The sequence below is a fragment of the Brassica oleracea genome, chromosome C8, assembly GCF_000695525.1.
Source record: "Brassica oleracea var. oleracea cultivar TO1000 chromosome C8, BOL, whole genome shotgun sequence".
NCBI classification, from domain to species: Eukaryota; Viridiplantae; Streptophyta; class Magnoliopsida; order Brassicales; family Brassicaceae; genus Brassica; species Brassica oleracea.
Window position 1 is genome coordinate 40,050,140 of NC_027755.1, and position 27,740 is coordinate 40,077,879.

Below are 27,740 nucleotides of genomic sequence, written 5' to 3' on the forward strand. Positions count from 1 at the left end.
TTTGAATGCACGTTTAGGAGAAGTGGGAGCGGGCCATGAAACGGACGAGAAGATGGAAACAGTTACCATGAGTGATGCAGGAAAACGTTCAAACGGTGACGCCAACGATTGATACCAAGCGTTTGAAACGCTTATTCTTAAACTCGTTTCGTTAGATCTCTCATCTCTATAATCGTTCTCTTTGTTGGATTTTGTTGTAAGTTGGTATGATATATTATCAAAATAATAAGTGTCACATAGATATAAAATGCTTCAAAAATTAATTTAAAATACATTATGCACTGCCTATAACGGCAGCCTATTAGGGTTTTAAATTTAATTGTGCGGTTCTTTTCGAACGTAAACGTTGAAAAAGTTTGCAAGTAACAAATGTAAAATAGGGACTTTATATGTCTTTTATTTCAATAAAACCTTAACAAAGAGAACAAGAACCGGTTGAAAAAAAAACAACAGGAAGAGAATCAAACCCCCAAATATGATAGACTAAGAATAGTTCCTTGAATCACAAGGAGACACTAAAAACAACAATTAAAGATAAGCTGGTTCTTGTTCTCCTCTCTTCTGCTTCTTCACTTGGAAGGAGGGAAGAAAATTGCATCCGAAGTCCTCTTTGAGCGGAACAACTGCTCCACCTCTGGATCAACCTTAAACGCAGCCTGTAAAACCTCTGGAGACAAAGCCTTCCACACAGATGTCCTCCCAGCCAAGTGTGTGAAAATCGGACTACACAAACGTCATAAACAAACTCTTAGTTTCTTTCAATTTAAAAAAAAAAAAAAAAACTCAAAGAGTGCAAGGACTCGTGTTCTTACTCAGGAGTAGTCACAATGGAGAACCAAGACATGCCTTCAGGATCAGCAATCTTTGAAACCACAAAGAACCTTGGAACAATGAAGAGAGAACCAGCAGTGATATGAGTTTCAAGAACTCTTTTCCCATCAGCACCAACCACTTGAACTCTTCCACTCCCACCAACAATGTAAGTCACCTGAAGAGCCGAGTCACAAGAGAAACCAGGCGAACACATGGAATGTCCATCAATCTGAACAAGATCAGCTCCAAACCCAACCTCCCCAACAAGAGGAAGGTTCTTGGTGTTCAAGACAACGACTCTCCCACCGTCCTTGATGTCAACATCAAGAGGAGCCTCCAAACAGTTAATCACAAACCCATCACGGTCCACTACCTTGGGCTCTGGCATCTTGAAATCCTCACCGAGCTTCACAATGCCTTTGCCGGTTTGAGAACCGACGAGTGTCTTCACTGTGGTCTCGTCCAAATCCCAAGCTCTGCCTACGAACATTTTAATTTTAGAAGATAAATATGATAAATATATAAATTATCTATTTTTTACATAAAAATAGAAGTTATCCAAATATAATATATATATATATATAATATTATATATAATTGTAAGTATAAAAATGAACAAGCTCATGAGCCAGCTCATGTTCATTAAAAATTGTTCATATAACTCGTGATTTAATTTAAGTTCGATCATTAAACTCATTTATTAAATGAGCTTAAAATATAGAGATCGTGCTCATGAAAAAACAAGTTGAGCTGAGTTAGATTATGAGCTATAGCTCATTTTGACACCCTTATAAATAACACATGAGGTAAAAATTAATTCTAATGTGTACTCCTCTTTTAATAGAGTAGATTAAAAGTGATATGATCTCACACAATTTTCAAAAGAAAATAAACATTGTTACAACAGTTTCGATGGAGTACCAAATTGGTAAGGTTACCAACAAGTATGTTGTTAGTCCTAGTTTGAAAAGCGTATAGAAAATGACAAGTATCATAACCAATAGTGGTTAGAGTATAGACGGACCAATACAAGGAAGTAACATATCGGATCCACGATATTTCATCTAGAAAGTCTTTGTTTGATGCTCAAATCAGATATTTTCTGGGTCATGGTTCCGTGCAGCGATGAGGTAAAAGAAACACGCAAAAACTAACCATAAAGAGAGGGACATGCAAGATACTCCAATTAATGAGTTGCTACATGGAGAGTAGTGTGCGTTAAAAATATTAACATATAATTTAAAAATATCAAAAATATGTCAAATCAACTTCATAATTAATACTTATAATATTTATAAAAATCTTAAATTTTCCAAAGTAATTCTATCAAAATAAAATTAAAAATATCGACTAATATAAGCAAACAAAAAGAAAATAAAAAGGAAGAAATTTGATATATATTCAATGCACATGTTTATAAAATAACAAAACATTCTTAGAAAGAAAAAATTGTAAACATAGATATATGTCCTTTTACGAGCTGTTCCACCATCGGTCGTAGTTCTTGCCCACCATTGGATTGACGTCCACGACGTGATCTGCTAGTGTTTATTGAACATGACATGATATCTAACAAACACATACAAAATATTATGTTATTTTCCATCTCAATCTTATTAGATTATAGAACTCGCTTAAAATTGTAATAAAAATGTGTATCTTTTGTTTGACAAAAAAAAAGTGTGTGCGTCTTGCGGTAAAACTCTAAACGCTTGTTTAGGTTATGTTGAAAGAATTATTATTTTTAATATATAATAGAAGCAATGGACGTGGACCACTAATGAAAATGTTAATTTTCTAGTTCATGGTAATAGATATTTACCAAGTTTTATTATTTTCCATTTAGTTCCTTGTTAAAGTTGATAGGAAATAATTTTGTTCTATCGTTCCATATACAAAGAGGAACAAAGAGAAATTGTGTGTGTCCATTTATGTAAAAAATTACTAATGTATGTAAAAAGAAAAGGGAATTATTAGTAACGTAATATTTCCTCTCGTTCCTTTAGTTCAAGGTGGTCACCATTTAGGCCCGTAAACTTGTAATATCATAAATCTCTGCTAAGTAATGCATAAAATTTAACCAATAGATCAATTCTTTGTTCTTAGGGCTGAGTACAGATACTCCAACTAAGATGATGAGTGGTTTTGGTTTGAGAGAATCTCATGGCTCGACAAAACTGGTAAGAATTGTTGTGGTTGGTGAGACAAGAACTAGGAAATCAAGTTTGATCATGGCTGCAGTAACTGATCATAACCATCCTGATCCTAGAATCCCTCCTCTGTTACCTTACACAAATTTACCTTCTGAATATTGCTCTGAGGATGTTCTGTTTACCCTTATCGACACTTCTTTGAGGTAAATGTTTATTATGATTTGTGTTTGTATGGACATCATTAAGGGATTCATATAATAATGTTCTGTGGGTAGGTTTATATTTAAACATAATGGTTTTTTTTTCTATTGATGTCTCTGTTAATAACATTTGCAGACCAGAAGACAAGGGAGATATCATTAGGGAAGTCAAGGAAGCAGATGCAACGTTTGCAATGGATAGACTGTTGGATAATTCCAAGCTTGTGGAAACTTAACATATTATTAGATGTTTAATATGTTAAGATAAACATAATAAGGAAACCTAGAAATAGGAAAAGTAAGTTTCTATTTAGGTTAGATTTGTGTTTTCCATATCCCACATGTTAAAGGAAATTGTCTTTCATATAAATATAGGTCTAATGGAGAGGTGTTTCATATGATCGAAGAGAAACATATTGAGAGCTTTAGTTTTGAGTAGTTTCTAAAGCTAATAAGAAAAGTTGTTCTTGTAACTCTTTGTGTTTCTAAGAGATCTGATAGACTAGAGACTTTGGACCGTTTGAGTGAATATTGGCTTCTTCTGTTTCGACATTTAAAGGTTTATTTTCCTTCTTTCTTATGTCTTCATCAATCAATTATGTACCTTTTTCTTATTAAATGTTTGTCTTCTGACCCTTATATTACATAGGTGAGAGTCCCTATCGTAGTAGCAGGTTATAGTGTTATCCAAAAGGAACACAATACAATCGACACTAAAGAGATAACAACACCTATAAGGCAACAATGTCGAGAAATCGAGATATGCATTGAGTGGTCTGCTCCGAGGCTATCTGATATCAGTTGGCTTGTGAGTGAGATCTTAACACTCTAAAGCATTACAACTTTTTACTATACTTCATGTCTGAAAATGACCAAACTGATTTTTTGAGCAGGCTCAAGCGGTTTTTGTGCAAGCGCAAATAGCGGCTATGAACCATATAGGACCCGTATATGATCAAGTAACCAATTCACTGAAGCCTCGATGTGTTGCTGCCTTGGAACATATATTTGAACTCAATGCATGTGACAATGATTACATTCTCAGTGACGACGGCTTTAACCATATTAATGCTCGTTGCTTCAGTATACCATTGATGCCTTCTCGTTGTAGAGCATTAATAAAATCTGTTCAAGAACTGTGTCCTGAAGGAGTCAAAGAAAACAGCCTCACAGTAGATGGCTTTTTGGTTCTAATCACAAAGCTTATCATGGATAGAAAACTCAGAACGTTATGGACTATGCTTAGGACATTCGGATACAACAATGATATAAGACTTGTAGATGAGATGATTCCTTATTCATCATTCAAACGCATACTTGATCAGGTAAACATCTTCAGAAATATAACTCTATTGTGATTACTTGCTGCTGTTCTGATTTGGTTTTTGTGCAGAGTGTTGAGCTGACAAATGAAGCTATTGGATCCTTAAGGAGAGTCTATCACCGTTTCAATAACTTGGGACCTCAAATGATGGAATCTCTCTTTGAAACTGCACCTGAAAGGTAACTTTTTCTACTTTCAAAAGATCACGAAATTTGAATATAATGTAGTCTTTCTATCTGCACGCAGCAAAATTAACCATGAAGAGAGTGACATGTAAGATACTCCAACTAATGAGTTGCTACATTGAGAGTACTATGCTTTAAAAATATTAACATGTAATTTAAAAATATCAAAAATATGTTTAATCAACTTCATAATTAATACTTATAATATTTATAAAAATCTTAAATTTTCCAAAGTAATTCTATTAAAATAAAATTAAAAATATCGACTACTATAAGCAAACAAAAAGAAAATAAACAGGAAGAAATTTTATATATATGCTAATATTCAATGCACATGTTTATAACATAACAAAACAATCTTAGAAAGAAAAAATTGTAAACATAGATATGTTGACATGAAGAATTAAACAAAGGGAAGTAGTGGAGGAAGTGGGAGAAGTGGTCATATCACTTACCAAATGGGGAGGAGTGGCTAGTCCACTACTAGTTATTTATTCTTCCACCATTGAGTGCTTATTGCTTTTGTTTCCTTTAAATACACCATGTATGTTACACAATTAAACACACAATTCAATACAAACATTTCTTTCATTCTCTCAATCTCACAAATCCTCTCATTCTCTTAAATTCTCAAATTTCTCTTCTCTCTCAAATACTTACGGTTACTTCACTCCTTTTTTATTTTGTTCGTGTGCTTCATCACGGTTAAAACACTTAGAAGCTCTCATAATCCCACAAATTATCAGACCCCTCAATTTTTTTTAAAAATAATATATATAAATAGGTCTTAATTTTTTTAAAAAATATTAAAACTTTTACTAATTATTTATGGCCAAAATCTTAGACCTGGTACTTTATCAAGCATACTTAACCACACACAAAACTGGTCCTACTTACAAACACACATGTTATCAGATCAACCTAGGGCTATGTTTTGGCATACACTATGTAATCTATTTGACTTATATTAGGGCTTAGGGATCATAATTTCAATTGTAAAGATTTTCAAAATGATATAAATCGAAGCTATTATAAAAAACTGCATGATATACACAAAAAGTTGACAAGACAGGACAAAAAGAGATATAATCCTAACCTTGAAGAACATAGGCAACCTTAGGGGAATCGGAGTAACGAGGAACAGCGAAGCCATGCTGCTTAAGAGCAAGCTTTGCGGCTCCAATGTTTCCCTCTTTAAGCATCGGCAACTCTTCAGGGCACCATGCAAAGTAAGATCCGCCATCTCCTCCGTACACTTGCTTCGGCAACTTTGGTGTAAGATCCAACTCCATCGTTTCAACTTTTCTCTAAAACCTCAAAGATCGATGACGGAGAGAGCAATGAAAAGATCTAGTAAAAAAGTGAATGTTTGATATGAACAGTGAATGAGATGCGACACGTATATATACAAGAGAGGAGGAGGGTCAATGCGTTACGAGAGGCGGTATGATTTACTTTGTGATAACTATTGCATTTAATGTTTTAATTCAAAGTTAATCCATTTCTATATATCCACGATCTTATCATTTATTTATTTCCATATTTTGTAAATTTTTGATATTGACTCTAGCGAATAATGATGCTTTCACAGATAATTCAGATTTGTCCATCACGTTCTTCATTTTTTTTGAATAAAACTACTGAAAAGTGCTGTATTATTGGATTAACCGGATCCTTAATATATGGTAGATTTCAATCTTTTACCTTATGTGTTTTCAATTTGGTCATCCTAATATTATGTTTTCCTTTTTTTTAGATCTTAGGATAGGATTAAGGGTGAAATGAAGAAATATTATCTTAACTTGTCGTTTGTTTATTTTACATAATTTCTGATTCTATAATTACTCCGATTTTTTTCTAAGAATGGGAATCTGCTGACTGGACTTTAATTATCTACGTTTCTTTACGGATTTATCCAATAATACAAATTGGTAACAGTCATCTGTTCAAACAAAAAGACAGTCTGTAAACACAACTTTGAAATCTTTTTCTACTTAATCCAAACGAAAAAATGTGACGGATTAGTTTAAAATTTAATGATAGAACACTGGAAGATCACTTACTGGTATCAAAATCTTTTTATCCATTGATTATGATTATACAAATCTACACATTCCTCCTAACGATTAGTTTTCCTTCTCTGGAAGAAAAAAATGTTCATGTAAACACAAATATATTGGCCCAGCAGTACCATTGTTTCTTATGCAGAAAACCAACTATAAAACTATAAGACCATATAAAATATGTATCGGCCCAGCAGTGTATTGTTTAATAACCAGAATTCCAATTACAGGCCCGTATAAAAAAAATATGTTAAAAATGTGGCAGGTGGGATTCGAGCCCAGGTCTCCACGGCCACAACGTGAAATTCTTACCACTAAACTACAGCTACATGAGCGGCTATATAAATCACATAACTAATTATCTCCGAAATTATATTACGCCATTGCTTAAATTTTCTCTCTAGCTGGCATATAGAAGGTTTCTTGGTCTAACGAATTAACAAGTTACATCAGCTGCAGTATCTGACGTTTTAAACCGGATCGTTTACAAAATACAGTAATGAAAGATGTTGGATACTAGATCAACTGGCCATGTAAAATGATAAGTGTTCAATAACAACACGTCACTAATAGATCGTTATGATCAGAACAAGTTTACATACGTAAGCCTGCCAAACTTTAGTTTACATTCGATTTACATTACAGACAAGCCTTCAAATACTTGCCAAACGGTCTTCATTCAAGTCATTCTCATTGATATGAATAAGAAAGGTGCTAGACTTGGACGAAACTGGATACTTGAGATAGCTGTTGTCCGAATGAAACTTTAAATAACTCGAGACAAGAGCAATTTTAACCACAATCCAACCAAAAGTTACCCACAAAATTCAAAAGAGAGAAAAAAAAAACAAAGAGTAATTGATTCAGAATAAAACATATCAATAGAAGAAGCCGAGGACCTTGCCCCCGACATTCTTCCTCCTGGCTTCTTCATGGTCCATAATACCCGCGGAGGTAGTCAGAACGATGTAACCAAACTGCACATTACAATACGTCAAACTCATTAATAACATTTAAGACTTTAATCCTTGAATTAAGTGATTCTTGCCATCTAGTAGCTAGAAAAAAAAAGGGGACAAGAAGAACGAATTACCTGTCGGGAAGGAAGCAAACGAGCAGTCCAACCTTCAATCTCCTTGACACCAACATCAAAACGTGGGCTGATGACGCCACACTTGTTCAACCTTCCGTTTAACTCCACAACGATTTTGCCGGATCGATGGTCATCCACATACTCAAACTCACCGATGTAACCTAAGTAACGAAACTCTCAATAATATTGGGGAATATAAATTAATTAAAAATGGTGGTGGTGGGAGAAGAAAAAAAAAACAAACCGTGCTTCTGCATGACGATAAGAAACTTGATGATGACTTTGGAAGAAGGCCTGATCATGACCTGCCTCTTGCCTCGTTTCTCCGCATTGTACATGCTCTTGAGCGCATCGTTGAGTACACTGATTCTCACCATTTTTCCTTTTCCTCCTAAAGCTCAAGCTCTAATTCACAACACAGGTAACAAATCAAACAAATGACAAAGTAAATCGAAAGCTGAGACTTAACTAATTTTACTATGAACGTTACCTAACACAAGCTCTCAGATGCTATATGCTCTCAATTGCGAAACAATCGATAAACTAAAGCCAAGATCGAACGAGCTTGCGCTCATTTCTCTATATGAAGAACACGAGAGTGGAGGGAGTGTGGTACCTTAGATTTGGCAGCTCGAGAGGCAGGTCGTCGCTCAGTGACGGAGAAGAAAGCGAAGTGAGGAAGAAGAGAGAGGGAGTGCTAGGGTTTTCTTTTCGATTTTTATACTAAAGAATATAAAATAAAACGCTGCGTTTCTGAGCTTCCTTTAAAGCCCAATGGGCTTATTCAGTTGGATCACTAGTAATTTTACGGATATAGAAGAGATTTGTGGGCTTGTTATAGTTATTTTGAACAGAGTCCAATTTCATCTTGCAATTTCATCTAATTGGAGTTACTGAAATGAACAGTGTCCAGTTTGATCTTGCAATTTCAGCTAATTGGAGTTACTGAAATGGAGGAATTAAAGATTTAGTTGTAAACTTTATCTATAGTAATCTCATGTCACACTCAGGACATCAGCATCAGATTTAGGTGAACCAACACTAAACTATAATGAAAGAGCTTTGGCATATCCACAAAAAAACATATAATCACTGTCATTGTCATATTATATTAAGCCCACATTCTTCCATACTCCAAATAAAGTAAATGCTAAACAATGCATCTCAATTATAAATTGCTAAAATACGTCTGAAAATTGTTTTATGTCTAATTAAAAACCACAAGCTGATTATATTTTAATTGAAAAACAGAACAAAATGTTTCTGACGAGGTAGACATAAAACGTGGGAGCCTGAAAGGGGAAGGGGAAGGGGAAGACCCGGAAACGAAGGGCAAAAGATGAGAAGAGTTCAAAAGGTAAGGGGTAAGTTCGTAACTAACAACTTCGTGTCTTAAGAAAAGAGAAGCAGTTAGTTAAACGTGCAAGAAGCAGCCTCTCCACACACAAAAACCACGACATCATCAAAAGAAGACAGCCCAACAAGCTTTGCTTTAAATGCCAAAAACAACCCGCTTGAATCTTGGTCGGAATGTTTCACCGTTTTCCATCGCTAATGGAGCCGTTTCTCCGGAGAGTCTCGGCGCGTTGGCCGGTCATCTTTCAGGCTACAACGTGGACGGTGCTCCTCATGTTCACTGTAGCAGTCGCTTCTTTCGCTCCGGAGTTGGCGTTTGTGTCTACGGTGTCGTCTTCGTGCGGGGGAGGAGATGGGTTCGTGAAGATTCCGATGGATTTTCCGGGGGAGAGTGTGTGTGTTCCTTCTCACATGGTGAAGCGATCGCGTTTCGATTTGTTCGTGCCTTCTATTTTCGCGGGGGTTAGTCACGGCGTCTGCATGTTTGATCCGATCATGTTTTGGGACAGAGAACGGGGACGATGTATGAAAACTGTAATCAATACATTTTTATTTTTTATAAAATAATTTGCAACGCTTTTACCAAAAAGAAAATTTGCAACGCAAAACTAGATACGTACACCATTTATACGCTGATTCTTTTAAGCTGAGTCGTATGATATTTTGCATTCTTGCATCTTTAGATAAGTGTGGTTTGGTTAAGACTTCCAACAATTTGAATGTGTTAGAGCACCATTAACCCTAGCACCCCTAATGGAGTTCTTAATCACTTTTTTAGTAATAAATGGGTGTTAAGTACTTAATTTAAGAAACCTTTAAATTGTTGTCCTCCAAAACAAGTATCTTATTTAGGGGTTCTTTAAAAAAAAATTAAACATTGAGACACAAAACATTTCAAGCACACTCTACAAGAGTTCACAAGAATACAAGTAAGACCATCGTAGTCATGACAAGAGACATGAATCGTAAAGAGTAGAAGTGTTTCAAGACACAAAACATTAAGATAAGAAGTGGATACCTTGTTGATCCTGAGCTTGAACAAGACCAATAATAGCAAAAGCTCCTAGTACCAGCAACAATAACGGCTTGAACAAGACCAATCCTGAGCTTGAACAAGACCAAACCACAATAACTGCTTGAACAAGACCAAGTTGATCAGTCTCTCGATGTAAAAGTCTCAGCAGCCCATAGGAAGTCATACCTCAACTGCACTGTATTGTATAATTACTGCTTCTTAAAAGTTGTCATGCTATCAGAGTCTAACATAAGAACAATACCAAAAGAGATTCAAAGAAGGATTTATCGAGGTAAGTGAGTCTCTCTCACTGTGCGCTTCTTGTAGAGAATACGGTAGCCACACTCTCTGCACTGGATCACATCCCCAGACTTCAAAGCGTTCTCGTGTCCACAATCTACCAATTCAGAAAAACAAGTTTAGCAAACTAAATCATTCAGAACTTGTGTAATGTCTGAGGCTGCTTGGGATAAGCTTGATAAGCAGAGCTCCTCCTCAAAATAATACACAAACGTACTCAAAAAAGGCATGTCTTCACAAATCATCTCTTCTCTTATGATGAGAAGAACAAGTTTAAACCTTTCAAAATCACAAAGCTACCATCTTTAACATACGCGATACAGATTGTTTTATTAAGTTCCGATTATGGTTACCTCCGCATACGTAAGTAACTGGTTCTGGCTGTTGATCCATGATAACGAATTGAATCCACAAAGCTAGGGTTTATGCAGTGACGAGAAAAGAGGATCTGGCGACGAGAGACGTAGGAGAAGTCCGAAGGCAGTCAGAGACAGCCTGAAACGAGGTCCGAACAGGTCGCGACACAACTCCGTCGGAAGTCTCCGGCTTCGAGACGTGTGATCGAGAAAAGAGAGAGCGGCATCATACGATTTCGTCGAGAGAGAGGAAGAACGGTGAATGTCTGACACGTGTTACATAAGCAACGCTTCTTGTGAACCTTAATTAAGCAATGCTTCTTCTTTAATTACACAATTTTCTTTTTTTTTTTAAACCTAAAAACACTAAGCAACCGGGTTAAGAGCCCACGTTGTTGATGCTCTTAGGTATTCACATTTTAAATAAGAAATACAGTAACAAATCGTAAATACTTTCAAAAATTTTGCCGACACCTAAACTCACTCTTAAATAATTTTGAAATTTGAAAATTCTTTTTTAAACATGTTAGACCATGGTTAACCCCAGTCTCTTAACCGAGATTCTTAACTTCGGCTAATAGATGGTTCTTAACTTTTTTTAAATTTTAACTAAAAAAAACTAAGAACCGTCTCTTAAATAAGAGATATAAAAGCCATCTCTTAGTCAAAAAACGTAAAAAAAAAATGTCAAATCATGAGTTAAGAACTCCGGCTAATAGACCGGGGTTAATCATGCCAAACAAAGATTCAAAACTATAGGGTAAAAGCCCATTATAATCATAAGCCCAATTGAATATATGCGAAAGCTAGCTCACGTGGCAGCAAAGAGCCTAGACACGAAGTTGCATGCAGTCGCCCACGTGTTGAGCTCACCATAAAGAGAGATCTTACAAATATAGACGTCAGGTTACAGGGTTGACCATTGTGATTGTAAAGGATCGGATTTTGGATTGGAGAATCAGAAGGCCAGAAGGGATTAAAAGAATGGCGTCGAATATCATGAGACCGGCGTTTGCTTACACGGTTGTGTACGTGAAGGACGTGGCCAAATCCGTAGAATTCTACTCTAGAGCCTTTGGTCACAACGTCCGTCGTCTTGACGAGTCCCACAGGTTTGTATATATTTCATAACTGTTATATTGTGTAAAGATAGAAACGCAAATGTTTCGATCGGATCGTATATCTTAAAGAATTGAAAACTCTAGATTTTGAGATTCCATTGGTGTGAAAATCCAGTCCAAACATATTCAGGAAAAAAATACTAATATATATATTCTTGAGTTTGTAATTATGGTATCAATTTTCAAGCATTTTTTCTTCCTGTTTTTGCCACAATTTTTATTCTTGCTTCTAGCTTGTGCTGAGGGAGACTAATTGATGCATGTACAGGTGGGGGGAGCTAGAGAGCGGACAAACGACGATAGCGTTCACACCTCGTCACCAGCATGAGACCGACGACTTAACAGGGAAGGTACAGGCTACGCGTTCAGACCGTGAGAGAACACCCATCGAAGTCTGCTTCTGTTACCCGGATGTTGATGCCGCCTTCAAGGTATACGCTGTCTCTGTACTTTCTTATGTCAACCTATTTGATTTTTTTGTTTATAAGAGTGAGATGATGCGTTGTGTAGAGGGCTGTCGAGAACGGTGCGGTGGCTGTCAGCGAGCCAGAGGACAAGGAATGGGGACAGAAGGTTGGTTACGTGCGAGACATTGACGGCATCGTTGTCCGCATTGGTAGCCACGTTAAATGAGTACCAATCAAAGAGTGGATCACGGGGCGGACGTCCGTAGGTGTGTCACGGGTTCACGTGCCCCTACTGAAGTAACTCGAACATATTTGATTAAATGTTCTTAGTTTAGTAGAACGCTAGACCAATAATGTAAAGAGAGATGTATTTGTTTTTTTTGAAACCAAAATCAATAGTTTTTTCGTTTAAACAAATAATCGGCGAGGCTCAGTTATCCGCTGAAAATAAGGAATTTGTAATCAGGCAGGGGGTAAGATATCAGATCATACTATTATTTTGATACCATTTTCCTTGCTAGCTAAACATTTGAAAATTACCATTAAGCATTACTAATGATCAAAGAATTTTCATTTGTTTTGTATTTTAACACGAAAGAAAACATATATATGTATATATATGTTTGTCACTGCATAGACTATTAACCCGCTACGAAGAAGCATCAGGTCAGTTTATTAGCACCGACAAGTCGTCAGTCACCTTCTCGAAGAGAGCACCAGGCGAACTCAAGCAATTAATCAAGGACAAGCTCAACATACTTGACAAGCTCAACATACAAAAAGAGGGTGGAGTTGGAAAGTATTTGGGGTTACCGGAACACTTCGGAAGACGGAAACGGGACTTATTCACCTCCATCGTCGAGAAGATCAAACAAAAGGCAAAGAGCTGGACAAATCGGTTCTTATCCCTGCTGGGAAGATGACGATGCTCAAACACGTACTCTCACCAATCCCCTCCCATGCAATGACTTGTTTTAAACTCCCAACTTCACTATGCAAGCGAATACAGTCGGCTCTCACAAGATTCTGGTGGGACGATCGGGATGGCAACAAAAAAATTGATTGGGTCTCTTGGTCGACAATGACAAGAACAAAGGAACAAGGAGGTCTCGATTTCAAGGACGTGTAGAGTTTTAACGATGCTTACTTAGCAAAACTGAGCTGGAGATTGATACAAGAACCATATAGCCTCCTAGGCAGGATTCTACTGAATAAATATTGCAAATATGAAGGGTTGATGACTGTGAGCGAAACTGATGCAATATCTCATGGCTGGAGGGGAGTGCTCATTGGCCGGGACTTGCTAACACAACATACAGGCTGGGCAGTCGGAAATGGCTGCAGTATCAATATCTGGGATGATGCATGGCTGAGCCAAACATCACAAGTACGCCCCTTTGGACCCGCACCAGAGGCTTGGATAAACACAACGGTTTCAGACCTGTTTGTTCCCGGAACAAGGGAGTGGGACGCAGGAAAGATCCAAACGATACTCCCCCATGCTGAAGCGGCTGTGCGAGCAATCAAACCAAGCCGCACTGGAGCTCCCGACAAGCTAATCTGGCTACTAACTCCAAACGGTGAGTACTCTGTTCGAACGGGATATGCAGCATCAAGAGCGACGAGAGAAGTTGAAGCTGAGGCCCAAGACATGGAAAACAGAACAGACTGGCGGAAGTGTTTTTGGAATCTCCAAACAACCCCAAAGATCCAGCTCTTCGTATGGAAGTTTTTCCACGGAGCCTTGCCGGTGGGTGAACAACTTAGGATGCGGAACATTGCAACAGAAGGGAAGTGCAAAATGTGTGGTATGCCTGAATCTATAAATCATCTATTTTTTGACTGCCGCTTTGTGCAGGTGTGGGCTACGGCTCCAATAACACCTAACTTTGAGAATAGAGGAACACTAGATTTAGAGACAATGTGGACTAGCCTGTGTGCAAAGGTCAGCTTACCCCCAACTGGAGTCTCAAAGAGCTGTCTAGCGCCTTGGCTATTATGGCAAATCTGGCAGGCTAGAAACAACACCATTTTCAACGACAAATGGCTTTCCCCTGAGGACATAGTTACCAAAGTTGTTTCAGCTGCACGAGAATGGGAAGCTAGTCAGTTCAAGGAGTAGAAGAAACCACAGTTAACCTCAGCGGCAGCGACCTTACCAGAACATTGTGTGATTGTACGATCAGACGCGGCATGGAGATCGGATTGTCTAACAGCGGGACTCGGCTGGACAATAACAGCTGACGATCGAACTCGATCCTTCTCAACAGCAACACCTTTTGTCGTCTCCCCGTTGATTGCGGAGGGACTCGCACTCCGTGAAGCAGTCTGGAGCTGTCAACGATTAGGCTACACAAACGTCTGCTGCGAGTCGGATTCAACGCAGCTAATCCAGGCGGTGAACTCAGGATCAACAGCAATCGAAATCTACGGCATCACAGCCGACATCATTTCGCTTGCAGGCTTTTTCGAAACTATCTTTTTTCGCTGGATATCCAGAGTGAAAAATAGTGAAGCCGATGGTTTGGCAAAACAATGTCTTGCAGATGAGATTGCATTTAATTGTATCACCTAACAATTCTGATGATTTTAATGAAAGTTCTTGTGTTTCAAAAAAAAAAAAATATATATGTTTGTCACGTGATCGGGAAACTCCTGAACGAAAACATAGAGACTAGTATCGAGGCTCTTAGAGCATGACCAATGAAATAGATATCTCAGTCTTAAGAACCATAACACAATAGTGTTAGGAATTCCAATTAGATACTGGCAATCCTTTAGAGCACCTCAAACGTGCAAGTTCTTATTGAATATCTGAAAGAAAAAAAAAACAAATACAAATTTTGAAAGATATAGAGAAACAGGTTCTCAAAGGAACCTGCAAAGTACCTTTTAGAAACCTATTAGTTTTTTCTTTTTTTTGTAACATAGAAATCTATCAGTTAATTCTCATTTTAAGTGGTAACCAAAGGGCTAGAAGTGCTCGCTTCTAAATTTTGAAAAGAACAAAAAATTACATAATAAATATATATCAAAATAATTTTATACTAAAATAGTATCTTGTCGTTGAGGGTGCTTTTGGTATAAATTGAAAGTTGTTTTTTTTTTCTCACTTTGCGAAACAAATTGTATATAAATTAGCCAATTGTTGAATTTGCGCTCTTATTTTTGTTTACTCAAGAAATTGCTAATGAACAAAAAGTATCTGAAAGGAAACTACAACTTTAAAATACACACGAACAAAAGAAAAATGTCTAGAAGGAAAATGGTGAAACAAAAAAAAAAATTGAAGAACTGATAACTTACAATTCATGCGTTCGTTTTGAATTTTGATGTTTATTTTGTTGTTGCTTTATATGATAGTCTTACTAAAACTTGTGATACATAAAAACAATTGCGTCACCATACACAATCATGTGTTGGAATTGGAAACAATGAAACCCACCTTGTTTGATAAGTAAATCATAAAAGTTTGAATCCTACAAATCACAACCAAATAAATGTCACTTATATCAAGATGGAGGGAACTAAAACAAAATAAAATTAGAAGCTATGATTCTAGTATAATTTCTTTCAAGATTACTACCTTCACTTAAGCCTTTACAACCTTTTAGCTCTAGTTAAATTATTTCCAACTAGAATGTACTTATATGTATGTATTCACGTATGTATGTGGACATGTGAGGTATACATATGTGTGTAGCTTAAATTACAGGTACAAAAGATTAAGGAGTAAGCTTTTTACAGAGAAAAAGCTTAAGAGGAAAAAAGCCGAGGGTGACGGCGGTGCAATTAATTGACAAGGAATCAGATTCCCACACCACTAATGTTCTTGCTTTTGTTTCCTGTCCTTATCATTTCTTCCACGTTTTATTTATACTATTTCCATTATTAATTGTCTAAAACATTTAAATTACATTTACTAAACAAAAACACGTAATTCAAACCTTTTAAAACCTATGAAATCACTAATTATTTCTAATTTAGCATAGGATATTCAAGTGTGGTTTGAAGCGTTCGACTAATTCTAGAGAGTGAGTTGCCATTGGCAAAGGGTTCTCCGCAAACCAAAACCGCTTAAATGGTTCACACGCAGTGCTTGCATGAAACCTAACTTAAGGATGTACCTAGTTATATGCCGCAGCCCTAGAGGCAATACCACTGCGGTACTACCGCATACATGTTTGACGACACTACTAACCAGTAAACTGTAGTATAAGACAATCGTACGTTCATGTGACGAACTCTTTTTGCATGTTTAGCAAAAATTAAGAGGAGAGACTTTTCACTTTGAATAATCTTTGCTACTTTGCACTACGATTTTTTTTTTAATTTGCTAAAGGGTAAATATCGTTAAACTGAAAGTTAGATTTATACGTATAGTAGATCTAGATTATGTTACACCTTGCCCAAAAAAAAGATTATAAAAAAGGTAGTAACAAAATTGCATGCAAATGAGCAAAACAAATTGTCAACACACTTCCACTTAGCCATAAGGTTGAGGAGAGCTTCCTCTTTCTCCTAGCAGTGATAGTATTTCGCATTTCCTTGTCCATTCGCCTATAGATTGCATCCGGTGACAGGACAAGGTGATCGTGCTTGAGCGGCATACGTGACTTGCAAATTCGGTAGCATTTATATCAAAAGTCTCCATAAAAGTGAAGGAACGTTCAGGACTACCCTTTAGTTTGAATTATATGTTAATTATAAATTTATAAGTATTCATTTCTCTGGTTTACAAAAAAATAGGTAATCATTTCTCGATAATTCCATATTCATGATGCGTACGACTGTAAGCATACAGTATATTAGACATGGATATAGATGAATTTGGTATAAGTGAAACACATTTTCCAAGGAAAATCTGGAAAAGTAACTTAATCTCAAATGCGTATTTATCATCAACTTTAAAGGGCGAAAGAAGACGAAGAACGATAAGAGTGTACATGATGGTTTGGTATATGAAAAGGTCTGCGTGATGGATTCATGCATGAACGTCCTTATATTTTTTTTCTTCTCTTTTTAGCTTATTGAGAAAACATATTAAAAGATTATTCGCGGTGGAGAGTTTTGGCCCATTCGAAGCAGTGTGTTATAATAATGTTGCAAGTAGGATATTATTGGCTGTCCCTTTCTGCAAAAGAGGTTTCGCAATTTATAAACGAAATGAGTCATGACATCAAAAAACCAAACGAGTGATCAATGAAGAGATAAGAGAAAGATCAAAAGGATAAAAAGAAAAAGAGTAGAGAAATTAATGTAGAGACAAAACTGCAAAATGTAAGGTTCTTTTAACAAGTAGTACGTTTTGCTACATAATATTTTGGCTCAATATATAAAAGTTGTAGTCGCAAACGAGAGACTATATATTTTCACTTCAAAACAAAATTTCATTATCTACTAGAAGACCAGTGACGTTGAATTTTCTTCTAGTACGTACTTTAGGTCTAATAAAATGTAGATAAGAAAAATCGTAAAAATATACGAATCTTCATGATTTCATTTTTTTGTATTGAATGTATAATCATTATACTATTAAATTAAGGTTTGATTAAGTAAGCAAACTTCAATTTATATGTCAAGAATTTGATTAAATCAATTTAAATGTTCTTGGAGGTTAAGTACACCAGAACCAGTTTAGTTTACCCATCTTCTTATGCATAAGTTGCCTTGTGATCACCGGTCACCACCACCACTCACCGATATCTCTTGGGTGAAGACCGTTTGGCTGAAATGTGGAACTCATTCTTTATTCATATGTAGTCTCTACATTGAATACAAAGTTTTTAAATACATATTAACACCTGTTATTTGCCTGATTAGTGTCTACACTCTTTCGATATTAGATGCAATAAAAAAGAAGAAGAAAAATAATTACTCCACACAGTACGTATAATAGACAAGATCCCAACCAAAATGTAATGGAGAATGATGATGATATGCTTTAATATGGCATATGGGTATTGACATCTGAATTATTATGATGTCATATATATATATATATATATATATATTGTTCTTGATTAATCATACCCATACACTTAAAATCACTCATAAAGACAAAAGTAAAGTCATGCATGACTTGCCACTAATTTATTCCTTGCATTTAAAAAAAAATCTTTCTGAAAATAACCTATAACAAACTTTAGTTCCAAATACACTATAGCTTTGGAAATTTTCTAAGAAACCATACATTGTAAGAGCATTCGTAAAACTTTTAAAAATATTTCTGAGACATTGTGGTTCGAAATATCATGGTTTGCATAAACATCAATCGTCCTTTCACTAACACATTATTTGGAAGAAAGCATATGTAAATTAATTTGAATTTTAGAAGAAAGCATAAAGAACAGACAGTCAAAGAAAGAGTATGTGTATTATTATATTTCTCCCTAGCTACCTCGTGTAAATTATTTGATGAGAGCAAAAACATGCTTTTAATAGATGTATATTGCTGCTCAAAAAAAGAGAGTAGATGTAATAACTACTTTTATAGATAACCTCTCCGGTTTATAATTGTAAATAATATGTTTTGTTTTATATGTTCTATCGCTTAGTTGGGTTAGTTTCGAAAAAAAAAATGTATTTATTAACTAAACTGTCTAACCTTTAAAGTGTCTTTCGACCATTGTCAGGAAATAGCCATATTATTTGTTACTAGATTAACATATAAATTGCAGGGACTGAAACCTAATCTCAAATTGTCAAATAATAGCAATTTTGTTCTCAGCAAAAATCTAACCCTGAGCAACGACGTAAACTCGTATCTCAAATTTTTTACCACTAAATTATCATTTATTGGCTAAAATAAATAATTATATTAAACAGATATATAGCAAATTAAAACTTAACTTTATTATCAGTTAGATAATAGATTCCATAATTTGTTTTAAACTTGAAAGGAATTTTAAATACCTTATAAAGGAATTTTTGCACAAATTTATAAATTTTCTGTGCGTTTGATTAGTAATATTAAATTAGATTTTTCTCCAAGGAATTAGCTTGATAATCTCTTGATACAATCTTTTCAAGAGACATTTGTACCCCTATATATGTATTATTCCATAGACGTCTCTAAGAGGAACCTTATAGGTGAAGAAATCTCCCCAACTCAAACCCTAAAAAGGGAATGAAAAAAAAAAAAAAATCACATAGATGGATTATAGACGCGTATACACATGAGGAGATGTCTAGAAATCATAAAAAGAACCAAAACTCCTTTTCTTTTTCTCGTTAACAAAGCATTTTCTCACCTTTAATTTGTCTTTGTTCTCCTTCTCTCTACTCACTTTCCTTACTGATTTTGTGCTCTCTTCGCGTTTCTCTTTGGTCGTCTTGCTTCATCTCTGTAGTTTTGCCTTTTTTTTCTTTGATTCCCCCACCAAGTTTTTCCTTTGGGAGTTTTTCCCTAAGGATCCATTAAACTTTATTAAAGAAGAAAGTAGAAAGAAATAAAAAGGGCATAGAGCAATGGTTTTCTCATCCAATTGGTCACAGGTGAAACCTCTTTGATCTTCCATTACTATATGTTCTCTCTGTCTCTCTCTTTCTTTTGTAACTTAGATGTTTTGATTCGTTTAATTAGTAATAGTTTTGATTCATTTCCAAAAGATATTCCTATTCTCATCTTCTTTTCTTCTTCTTTAAAATCCCAACATATATATATATATATATGTGGTATTTCCTGTCTATTAAACAAAATTAATTACACCAGTCTGGAATATCTGATTTCTAATTGGTTCTTTATATTAATTCTGATTTTGATTAATTTTTTCAGCCTACGAATCCGAATCAGCTTCAGCTTAACGAAAATGGAAGTTTAGTGAATGACCACGGACTACTTTCTCACCAACTTCCACCTTTCCCACCAAACCCTAACCCTAACCACCACCATGCCGCTGCCTCCAGTGGTCTTCCGGCGAGGCTTGGTGGATTCATGGCGGAGAGAGCGAGCCAAACCAAAGCTCCTCGGCCTGAGGGAGCCCTAAAGTGTCCTCGATGCAACTCCATCAATACTAAGTTCTGTTACAACAACAACTACAACCCCACTCAGCCTCGCCACTACTGTAAGGCTTGCCGCCGCTACTGGACACATGGCGGCAAATTGAGGGACGTCCCCGAAGGTGGACGCCGCCGGAGAAATAGCAAAAAGAATAAAAATGATAATTCAAAATCTTCTTCCACGGTCAACGCTCCGAGTTCTAGCTCAGGACAGCTAAGGACAAAACATCAGTTCCCGTTTTTACCAACTCTTCAAAATCTCACTCAGCTTGGAGGTATCGGTTTGAACTTAGCTGCTGCTAATGGCAACAACCAAGCTCACCAGTTCGGTCCGAGTTTGATGAATGATTTAGGGTTTCTTCATGTCGGAAATGAACGAAACATTCATGACAACAACAACAGTGAAAACAACCTAATGGGGCCTGGTGGATTCCCTCTCTTCGATCCAACGTCAGGAGAGGGAAATATTGGAAACGACGTCGGGTTATCTTTTCCCTCTACTTCCATGGTTGATTCCAGTATTTACCAAACAGGTCCGGTGAAGATGGAAGAACAACCCAATCTGGTTAATTTGTCTAGACCGGTCTCCGGTTTGACACATCCGGTGAATCAAACAAACCAGTACTATTGGAACAATTCGGATTTCTCGGGTCCTTCTTCTAACGATCATCACCAACTCTTGTGAGAATATTGGATCGTCAATAAATATTACGACGTGGAGGTTGATTTACATGACCAGGAATGGTCATGATCAAATGCATGCAAACTAAAAAGTATCTAATCAGGTGTGGTATACAACTTAAGATCGTACTTATATGTAATCAGGTGTGTCACATATATAAACCTTTTTTTTTCTTTTTTTTTTTTTTGTATTGTGTGGTTTCATGGTTGAATTGATTCTGAAGTTATTAGCTTTGTTTCTCAACAAATTCGTGTCGTGTGTGTAAAGTCCAGTTTATATACCTATTAGTCTCATGGAATATATAATGTTTTCAGTTATATTTCTAACTTATTCCATTTATAGGTATAGATTTTTGCCTGATCCCATAATGAACATCACTGATGATTTATCATTTATTGATTGCTAAAGAGAATCTTATAATATATATAAAAGTTAAGGATAATTCATAAAGTGAAAAAGGGTTTGCAGACAAAGGAATTTGATCATACAAATCCGTGTCTCTCTCCGGATGCTACGTTGTAAAACTCTTAAACATACCTTTTTTTTCTCATATTTTTAGGAGCTTCTTTTTCTTTTACAGTCTTCTTGTACGAATCTGTGTGTCAGTCTGTTTTATGTGGGTGCATGATCCCAGTCTGTTTTATGTGGGTGCATGATCCTCCATAAAATATTCTTTAACTAAATATATATGTTCAAGATATACATAAATACTACTAATGAAGAATAAAGCTTTTGCATGGGTTAAAAAGCATACTTACGTGTAGTTTTCTTAATACTGTTTAGCGAATAGCGTAATAGGTAGATATGAACGTTTATATACATACGACAGCTAAAACGGTAAAACCAACACATTTTATATTTGAAGAGATATGTTAATGGATGTCTAGGTTTTATATAATGCATTTTAATTGACTACTTACAAATTTACAATCAATTGGTTTTGGTCAGTGTAGTCTACTAGAGTCTAATGTGACGACTTTGGCGACTATGGGTATCGCATTTTAAGAAAAAGTACCAGGAACTTTATTATACCGTACTGTTAGTAATATTGCAATATTGCAATAAGAAGTATAATTTCTGATGATAGAAGCTATAAATACGGTAGGAAAAAAAGTTGGAGTTATATTAATGGACAATACGTTCAAAAAAGATGGACAAAACTTACGTTCACCTCCTAAAGTGAACCTTTAAATTTACCACCCATCTTATAACCAATTAAAGTACCAGTTAAATTATTAATAAAAATTTTAAATTATTATTTTTTAAATAAAAATAATTTAAAAAAATGATACCACTAACAAAACCCTAAATTTTAAATTTTAAACTCAAAACCCAAACTCTAAACCCTAAATCCTAAACCTAATCTCTAAACCCTAAATCCTAAACCAAAACTCTAAACCCTAAATTTAAACCCAAACTCTAAACCCTAAATCCGTAACCCAAACTCTAGATCATAAACTCAAACCCTAAACTCTAAACCATAAACCCTAAACCTAAATTCTAAACTCAAACTCTATATCTTAAACCTGAATCGTAGACCTTAAACCCAAACCCTAAACCCTAAACCCTAAATGTTTGAATTTGGGTTTAAGGTTTACAGTTTGGTTTAAGATCTATGATTTGGATTTAGGTTTAGAGTTTAAGGTTTGAGTTTAGGGTCTAGGATTTGGGTTTACAGGTTGGGTTTAGAGTTTAGGATTTGGGTTTATCGTATAGGGTTTACTATTTAGGTTTAGGGTATAGGGTTTGAGTTTAGTATTTAGGGGTTAGATTTAGATTTAGGGTTTGAGTTTAGTATTTAGGGGTTAGATTTAGATTTAGGGTTTAGAGTTTAGGATCTAAAGTTTTGTTAGGCATCATTTTTTTTTTTAACTATTTTAAATTTTTTAAATAAAATTTAATATTTTTTATTACTTATCTAGGTGGTAATTTAATTGGTTATAAGATTAAGATAGATGGTGAATTTAAAGGTTTACTGTAGAGGGTCAATCAAAGCTTTGTCCAGAAAAGATTGACACGCAAAACAATGCGTGTAGAGATTTGTATGTCCTGAACTGGACCCCAAACTTTTATGATAGTCCCACGTTTTGAGAGTAAGGTTAAAATCATTTGGATATGCTTTTTGACTCTACTCTTTTTCTTCTTTTTTTTTTTTACTCTTTTTCTTCTTTTCTGATGCCTGTCTTATCTTACTGCCTATGATATGCGTTAAATATGGAGTATATACTGCCTATGATACAAGAATCAGCATCACTATGAAACTGGTGAGTGATACTGATAAATAAATAAAACCAACATTAGTGAGTGATACTGATAAATAAAACCAAACATACTAAAATAAAAAAAGGGTTACGATGGTTAAAGCATTCGTGGTAACATTTCTTGTAAATGATTCTTATGATACTAGATTACGTGAATGATTCGAAGTTGCGAAGTAACTCGACTGTCTGTCCTTTGGTCTAGGTCGTAAGGATTTTATCCAAATCACCCATGCATTGTATTTACTGCTATGCCTATTTAGGTAGATAAATGAAATATTTATTTAAAAATGAAATATTTATTTAAAAATAAAAGATTACGTACGTAACTTCCCCTTTCGTCCAATAATCGAACTCCTCTTCTGAAATTACAATGGTTCAGAAGCAGTTCTAGCTAGCGTTGCTTTCAATATCAAATTTGAGCCTTATCATCAGCATATCTCATGCCATGTACGTATATATTACTCATGCATGAGTATCTTTTTAGTGCATAAAGTAACAATCAATAAATCGATCATGACATGGAGAAACAAGAGACAAATTAGCTACCTTCTGTCGTGAGGACATGTGGAAAGGATTCACCAAGTCAGAACACAAAAGTCAATTTAAAAAAAAAAAAAAAAAAACACAAAAGTCAATTCATTTCATGGGTTTAGATAGTCATCTTATGAGGCCGTAATATGGGCCAGGCCCATTACGTTAAACCCTCCTCTCCATCGTTCTAGCATTTCTTTCACCGACGACCACCACGTCGGGAGATCTTCCTCTGTCTCCTCGCTTCTTATCTTACTGTAACAACCTCACAACTCGCCGGAGATCCTACCAGAAACAATTCGATGTGGCTGAACCGGACAATTCCCATCCGGTATCTGAGATCCTTCCGAAGAACTCAAAACCCGCAATGGATGAGCTACACTGTTGCGTTCTACTCAGATTCCGCGGAGGAGAAAGAAAAGGTCGCGACTTTGCAGGTGGGTTTCATCATCTATTTAATTGACTTCCTTCCTCGAGCAAAAAAAAAAAAAAAACTCTTTTATAATTTGCTTGAGTAGTTCCCTGTCCTGATATATATCTCTGCTGGTGGTGGTGCAGGAGACTAGAATGAGAGATAGGTTTACTCTATACGCACGTGGCGGCGAAGGTGGCAGTGGTTGTTCCAGCGCCCGCAAGACCCGTACCGATCGCTACGGCAAACCAGATGGTACTTTGATAATATACATAAACGCTATGTAATGATTATAATTTGGGAATCATGTTGTAGATTTTGTATACTTCAAATTCGTATGTGGATGTGTAGGAAGCGGCAAACATGAGTAATCAATGTTTAAAAAAATCGTTAAGGGGTAGTTTAGACGCTTTGCATAAAATTATTGATTAGAAATTATTGATTTTTAGAATACTTTGAGTGATTAATTAACAAAGAATGTTGATGATGTTGATGTAATTGAACTTAGTTCAGGTGGGAATGGTGGGAGAGGAGGTGATGTGATTTTAGAATGCACACATGCAGTTTGGGACTTCAGCGGTTTACAGCCTCATGTTGTAAGTTTATTATGCATCTCTTTCTTTTTCATGTTATTCTAGTAAAATATCTCATGTCTTAACTGATTATATAAATGCATTTTGTAGAAAGGTGGGAAGGCTGGGCATGGAACTTCTAAGAACAGGATTGGAAACAGAGGAGAAGACAAGGTCCTTCAAGTGCCCATTGGGACAGTGATTCATCTCCAAGAAGGTGAGATTCCATCTCAGGTTCAAGCTGGCTCTCCCACAAGTTTGGATCCATGGGACCTTCCTGGCACACTGGTTGATGATCCTGCATCAGAGGAGACCTCCGACGTTAATCAAGATTCTTCTGTTCAACTTGAAGCTGAGGAAGTAGTAGACACGCCAATGGAAGATGACTTTGAAGACGATATTGATCAAGTAAAGTATAACGTTGCGGAGCTAACAGAACAAGGTCAGAGAATACTCATCGCACGTGGTGGCGAAGGCGGTTTGGGCAGCGTTTGCGCTACACGTTACTTAAGAGGCACCAAGTTCCCTAAAACATCCCCTTTGAGAACAATGGAGGACGATGAAGATGATGATGATAATAATGGTCAACGCTCGAGTATTAAGTGTGGTTCTCTTGGTACAGAAGCTGTCCTGATACTAGAGCTGAAGAGCATCGCCGACGTCGGTCTCGTAGGGATGCCAAACGCTGGTAAAAGCACTCTCCTCGGCGCGCTCTCACGCGCTAAGCCGCGTGTAGGCCACTACGCGTTCACAACGCTGCGTCCTAACCTAGGAAACGTCAGCTACGACGACTTCTCAATGACGGTAGCCGACATCCCAGGGCTTATCAAAGGAGCTCATCAGAACAGAGGGCTAGGCCACAACTTTCTCCGCCATATAGAAAGGACCAAAGTGTTGGCTTACGTCGTGGACTTGGCGTCGGGGTTGGATGGGAACAGAGGAGTGGCGCCGTGGCAGCAGCTGAGAGATTTGGTGATGGAGCTTGAGTTTCATGAGGAAGGGTTGTCTGATAGGTCGTCTTTGATCGTGGCGAACAAGATAGATGAGAAGGGTGCAGAGGAGAGGTTGGAGGAGCTTGAGAGGAGAGTGAAAGGAGTGAGGATTTTTCCGGTTTGTGCTGTTCTTGAAGAAGGTGTGGCTGAGCTGAAAGATGGTTTGAAAATGCTTGTAAACGGTGGTGGTGAGGGATCAGAGAGATTGAAATTGGAGAATATATGTGTTGACTAGTTTAGTTGTTTGTGCCATGTGACATTTTCACGGTTTCTGTTGTGATTTTGGATTCAAGATTGTGTTATATGTTATGGTGGCTTAGCAGTGTGCCTGCTAATTCAAGAACGTAGTCAGTGCATTAGGTTGTTTGTTACTTGTAAAATAAGTTTCCCGGACGCATAAAATATCATCAGTGGTTTAGTACTATAAGACGTGGAAGAAAGGATGTTGTGCGTCCTCTTAATGTCTTTATCAGAAGGAGCAACTTGTTAGAAATAATCTAATTAGATAAATAATTTTGACAAAAGAAATTTAGTTAATTAGTTAATGAATAATAGACGTGCTGGTTGAATGAATATAATAATATGTTATAAATATTCATACTAGGTCAAAATGAAAGGTACATTTTCTAGAAAGGTATAGTAAGCAGATGAAACAGGCACGTTTCATGCCTCTTATTTTGGTTGGCTGTCGTAACTCTTTGTTGCGTGTACGGCTTTTTCGTATTCCCTATTAATTTGACGTGCTCCATCAATTTTTTGAAACTCAAATAAAACATTAGACTATTTTCTTGAAAATGGTAGAGGAAATCTTATTAAAAAAAAAAGAAATAGTGGGCAAGTTGATGTTATTTCCTCAAAGAAGAAGAAGAAAAGTTTGATGTTATTCTTATGAAAAGAAGAAAACAGCATATAATTTAGTGCCTATATAGTAAACAAAAATTATTTTTCCTTTAGCCACTAATGATCCATAAAAAATGTTTATTTTGAGGCAAATTAATTTAACAGTTTTAATATACGATATTTTTAATATAAGATAAATATAAGATCCTCTCAGTATTATTTTAAGGTTATAATCAAAATAAATAGAAGAATCACTACGAAATGCTCTATATGATAGATAACTTATTCTAAAAGCATTTGATTTTATCCATACACGGAATGAAACGTGTATGGTGTAAACAACACCGACTCTTTCTCATCTTTTATAAATAGGTGGTCATTCCCTTTGTTCAAGTCACAAGACATAAAGCAATCAAAAGAAGAAGAAACAAAAACAAACTACAACTTTAAATCAAAGAGAAGAGAAGCAATGGCAGGTTCTAACTGTGGATGTGGTTCCGGTTGCAAATGTGGTGACTCTTGCAGGTAAACCCTTGTTTATATTCTTTTTACCTTTATATGTATATATACTCTAAACCCTAGATTCTATATTCTTTTTACCTTTACATGCATATATATTCAAATCTTAAAACTTTTTTTATTTGTGTGTGGTGAAGTTGCGAGAAGAACTACAACACGGAGTGCGACAGCTGCAGCTGCGGTTCAAACTGTAGCTGTGGGGACAGCTGCAGCTGTTAATTGTGGTGTAAATCACATGTACGCAGGAAAACTGGTGGAAATTATGTGTTTGGTGTTGAGAGATGTGCGTGTGTGTTTGAAAATATTTGGCATAATATGTTGCGTAATAACTCTCTTAACCTTGAATTTTCCTGCTTCTATGTGTGGATTGTGTGATTGTGTAATGTTTTCATTTGTAACTTAAGAAAACAAAAAAAAAAAATATATATATATTGACTTTTGTGATTGTTAAGATTTGTCTCTGTCTCCTCTCTCCATATAGGGTTAATCAGCTAAATGACTATGATCCATGGGGAAAATGGATTTTTAAATCCTCAGCCATTTG

General features: G+C 36.1%; 6 protein-coding genes and 1 pseudogene across 6 annotated transcripts; 5 read left to right on the top strand and 2 right to left on the bottom strand.

The window, feature by feature from the left end:
* Positions 1 to 370: 370 nt before the first annotated feature.
* LOC106309387 (12S seed storage protein CRC-like) lies at positions 371 to 1,303 on the bottom strand. Its single transcript, XM_013746414.1, has 2 exons — positions 813 to 1,303; positions 371 to 723 (listed from the first exon to the last, which is right to left on the bottom strand). The coding sequence occupies exons 1-2, from the start codon at positions 1,301 to 1,303 to the stop codon at positions 570 to 572; spliced, it is 645 nt and encodes a 214-aa protein (XP_013601868.1). The 3' UTR covers positions 371 to 569.
* A 1,642-nt stretch (positions 1,304 to 2,945) lies between these two features.
* LOC106309388 (mitochondrial Rho GTPase 3-like) lies at positions 2,946 to 4,767 on the top strand. The gene is made up of 7 exons (XM_013746415.1): positions 2,946 to 3,169; positions 3,303 to 3,371; positions 3,668 to 3,725; positions 3,816 to 3,974; positions 4,060 to 4,491; positions 4,560 to 4,669; positions 4,737 to 4,767. The coding sequence occupies exons 1-7, from the start codon at positions 2,946 to 2,948 to the stop codon at positions 4,765 to 4,767; spliced, it is 1,083 nt and encodes a 360-aa protein (XP_013601869.1).
* Positions 4,768 to 7,453: 2,686 nt separating this feature from the next.
* LOC106309612 (40S ribosomal protein S15a-1) lies at positions 7,454 to 8,534 on the bottom strand. Its single transcript, XM_013746672.1, has 4 exons — positions 8,448 to 8,534; positions 8,076 to 8,236; positions 7,832 to 7,992; positions 7,454 to 7,715 (listed from the first exon to the last, which is right to left on the bottom strand). Exons 2-4 carry the CDS (start codon positions 8,206 to 8,208, stop codon positions 7,617 to 7,619), a joined length of 393 nt encoding a protein of 130 aa, XP_013602126.1. The 5' UTR covers positions 8,209 to 8,236; positions 8,448 to 8,534; the 3' UTR covers positions 7,454 to 7,616.
* A 572-nt stretch (positions 8,535 to 9,106) lies between these two features.
* LOC106311059 lies at positions 9,107 to 9,785 on the top strand (annotated as a pseudogene).
* Positions 9,786 to 11,786: 2,001 nt separating this feature from the next.
* Positions 11,787 to 12,889, top strand: LOC106311037 (uncharacterized protein Mb0911c-like). The gene is made up of 3 exons (XM_013748269.1): positions 11,787 to 11,970; positions 12,248 to 12,410; positions 12,490 to 12,889. The coding sequence occupies exons 1-3, from the start codon at positions 11,843 to 11,845 to the stop codon at positions 12,610 to 12,612; spliced, it is 414 nt and encodes a 137-aa protein (XP_013603723.1). The 5' UTR covers positions 11,787 to 11,842; the 3' UTR covers positions 12,613 to 12,889.
* A 6,546-nt stretch (positions 12,890 to 19,435) lies between these two features.
* Positions 19,436 to 21,298, top strand: LOC106309874 (dof zinc finger protein DOF1.1-like). The gene is made up of 2 exons (XM_013747015.1): positions 19,436 to 19,883; positions 20,164 to 21,298. The coding sequence occupies exons 1-2, from the start codon at positions 19,857 to 19,859 to the stop codon at positions 21,070 to 21,072; spliced, it is 936 nt and encodes a 311-aa protein (XP_013602469.1). The 5' UTR covers positions 19,436 to 19,856; the 3' UTR covers positions 21,073 to 21,298.
* A 2,773-nt stretch (positions 21,299 to 24,071) lies between these two features.
* Positions 24,072 to 26,146, top strand: LOC106307901 (probable GTP-binding protein OBGM, mitochondrial). Its single transcript, XM_013744993.1, has 4 exons — positions 24,072 to 24,298; positions 24,420 to 24,528; positions 24,787 to 24,869; positions 24,957 to 26,146. Exons 1-4 carry the CDS (start codon positions 24,164 to 24,166, stop codon positions 26,070 to 26,072), a joined length of 1,443 nt encoding a protein of 480 aa, XP_013600447.1. The 5' UTR covers positions 24,072 to 24,163; the 3' UTR covers positions 26,073 to 26,146.
* Positions 26,147 to 27,740: the final 1,594 nt, after the last annotated feature.

Bases quoted from the DNA above. Each gene is read 5' to 3' on its own strand.
- LOC106309387 (XM_013746414.1), bottom strand. From the start codon at position 1,303: ATGTTCGTAGGCAGAGCTTGGGATTTGGACGAGACCACAGTGAAGACA. The intron at 724-812 runs GTAAGAACACGA...ACGTTTGTGTAG, and splicing joins TCCATTGTGACTACTCCTGA to TCCGATTTTCACACACTTGG.
- LOC106309388 (XM_013746415.1), top strand. From the start codon at position 2,946: ATGATGAGTGGTTTTGGTTTGAGAGAATCTCATGGCTCGACAAAACTG. The intron at 3,372-3,667 runs GTTGGATAATTC...GAGATCTGATAG, and splicing joins ACGTTTGCAATGGATAGACT to ACTAGAGACTTTGGACCGTT. The intron at 4,492-4,559 runs GTAAACATCTTC...GTTTTTGTGCAG, and splicing joins TCAAACGCATACTTGATCAG to AGTGTTGAGCTGACAAATGA.
- LOC106309612 (XM_013746672.1), bottom strand. From the start codon at position 8,208: ATGGTGAGAATCAGTGTACTCAACGATGCGCTCAAGAGCATGTACAAT. The intron at 7,993-8,075 runs GTTTGTTTTTTT...TTCGTTACTTAG, and splicing joins TATCGTCATGCAGAAGCACG to GTTACATCGGTGAGTTTGAG. The intron at 7,716-7,831 runs GTAATTCGTTCT...TGTAATGTGCAG, and splicing joins GTTTGCTTCCTTCCCGACAG to TTTGGTTACATCGTTCTGAC.
- LOC106311037 (XM_013748269.1), top strand. From the start codon at position 11,843: ATGGCGTCGAATATCATGAGACCGGCGTTTGCTTACACGGTTGTGTAC. The intron at 11,971-12,247 runs GTTTGTATATAT...ATGCATGTACAG, and splicing joins CGTCTTGACGAGTCCCACAG to GTGGGGGGAGCTAGAGAGCG. The intron at 12,411-12,489 runs GTATACGCTGTC...TGCGTTGTGTAG, and splicing joins ATGTTGATGCCGCCTTCAAG to AGGGCTGTCGAGAACGGTGC.
- LOC106309874 (XM_013747015.1), top strand. From the start codon at position 19,857: ATGGTTTTCTCATCCAATTGGTCACAG. The intron at 19,884-20,163 runs GTGAAACCTCTT...TAATTTTTTCAG, and splicing joins TCTCATCCAATTGGTCACAG to CCTACGAATCCGAATCAGCT.
- LOC106307901 (XM_013744993.1), top strand. From the start codon at position 24,164: ATGTGGCTGAACCGGACAATTCCCATCCGGTATCTGAGATCCTTCCGA. The intron at 24,299-24,419 runs GTGGGTTTCATC...GTGGTGGTGCAG, and splicing joins AAAAGGTCGCGACTTTGCAG to GAGACTAGAATGAGAGATAG. The intron at 24,529-24,786 runs GTACTTTGATAA...AACTTAGTTCAG, and splicing joins TCGCTACGGCAAACCAGATG to GTGGGAATGGTGGGAGAGGA.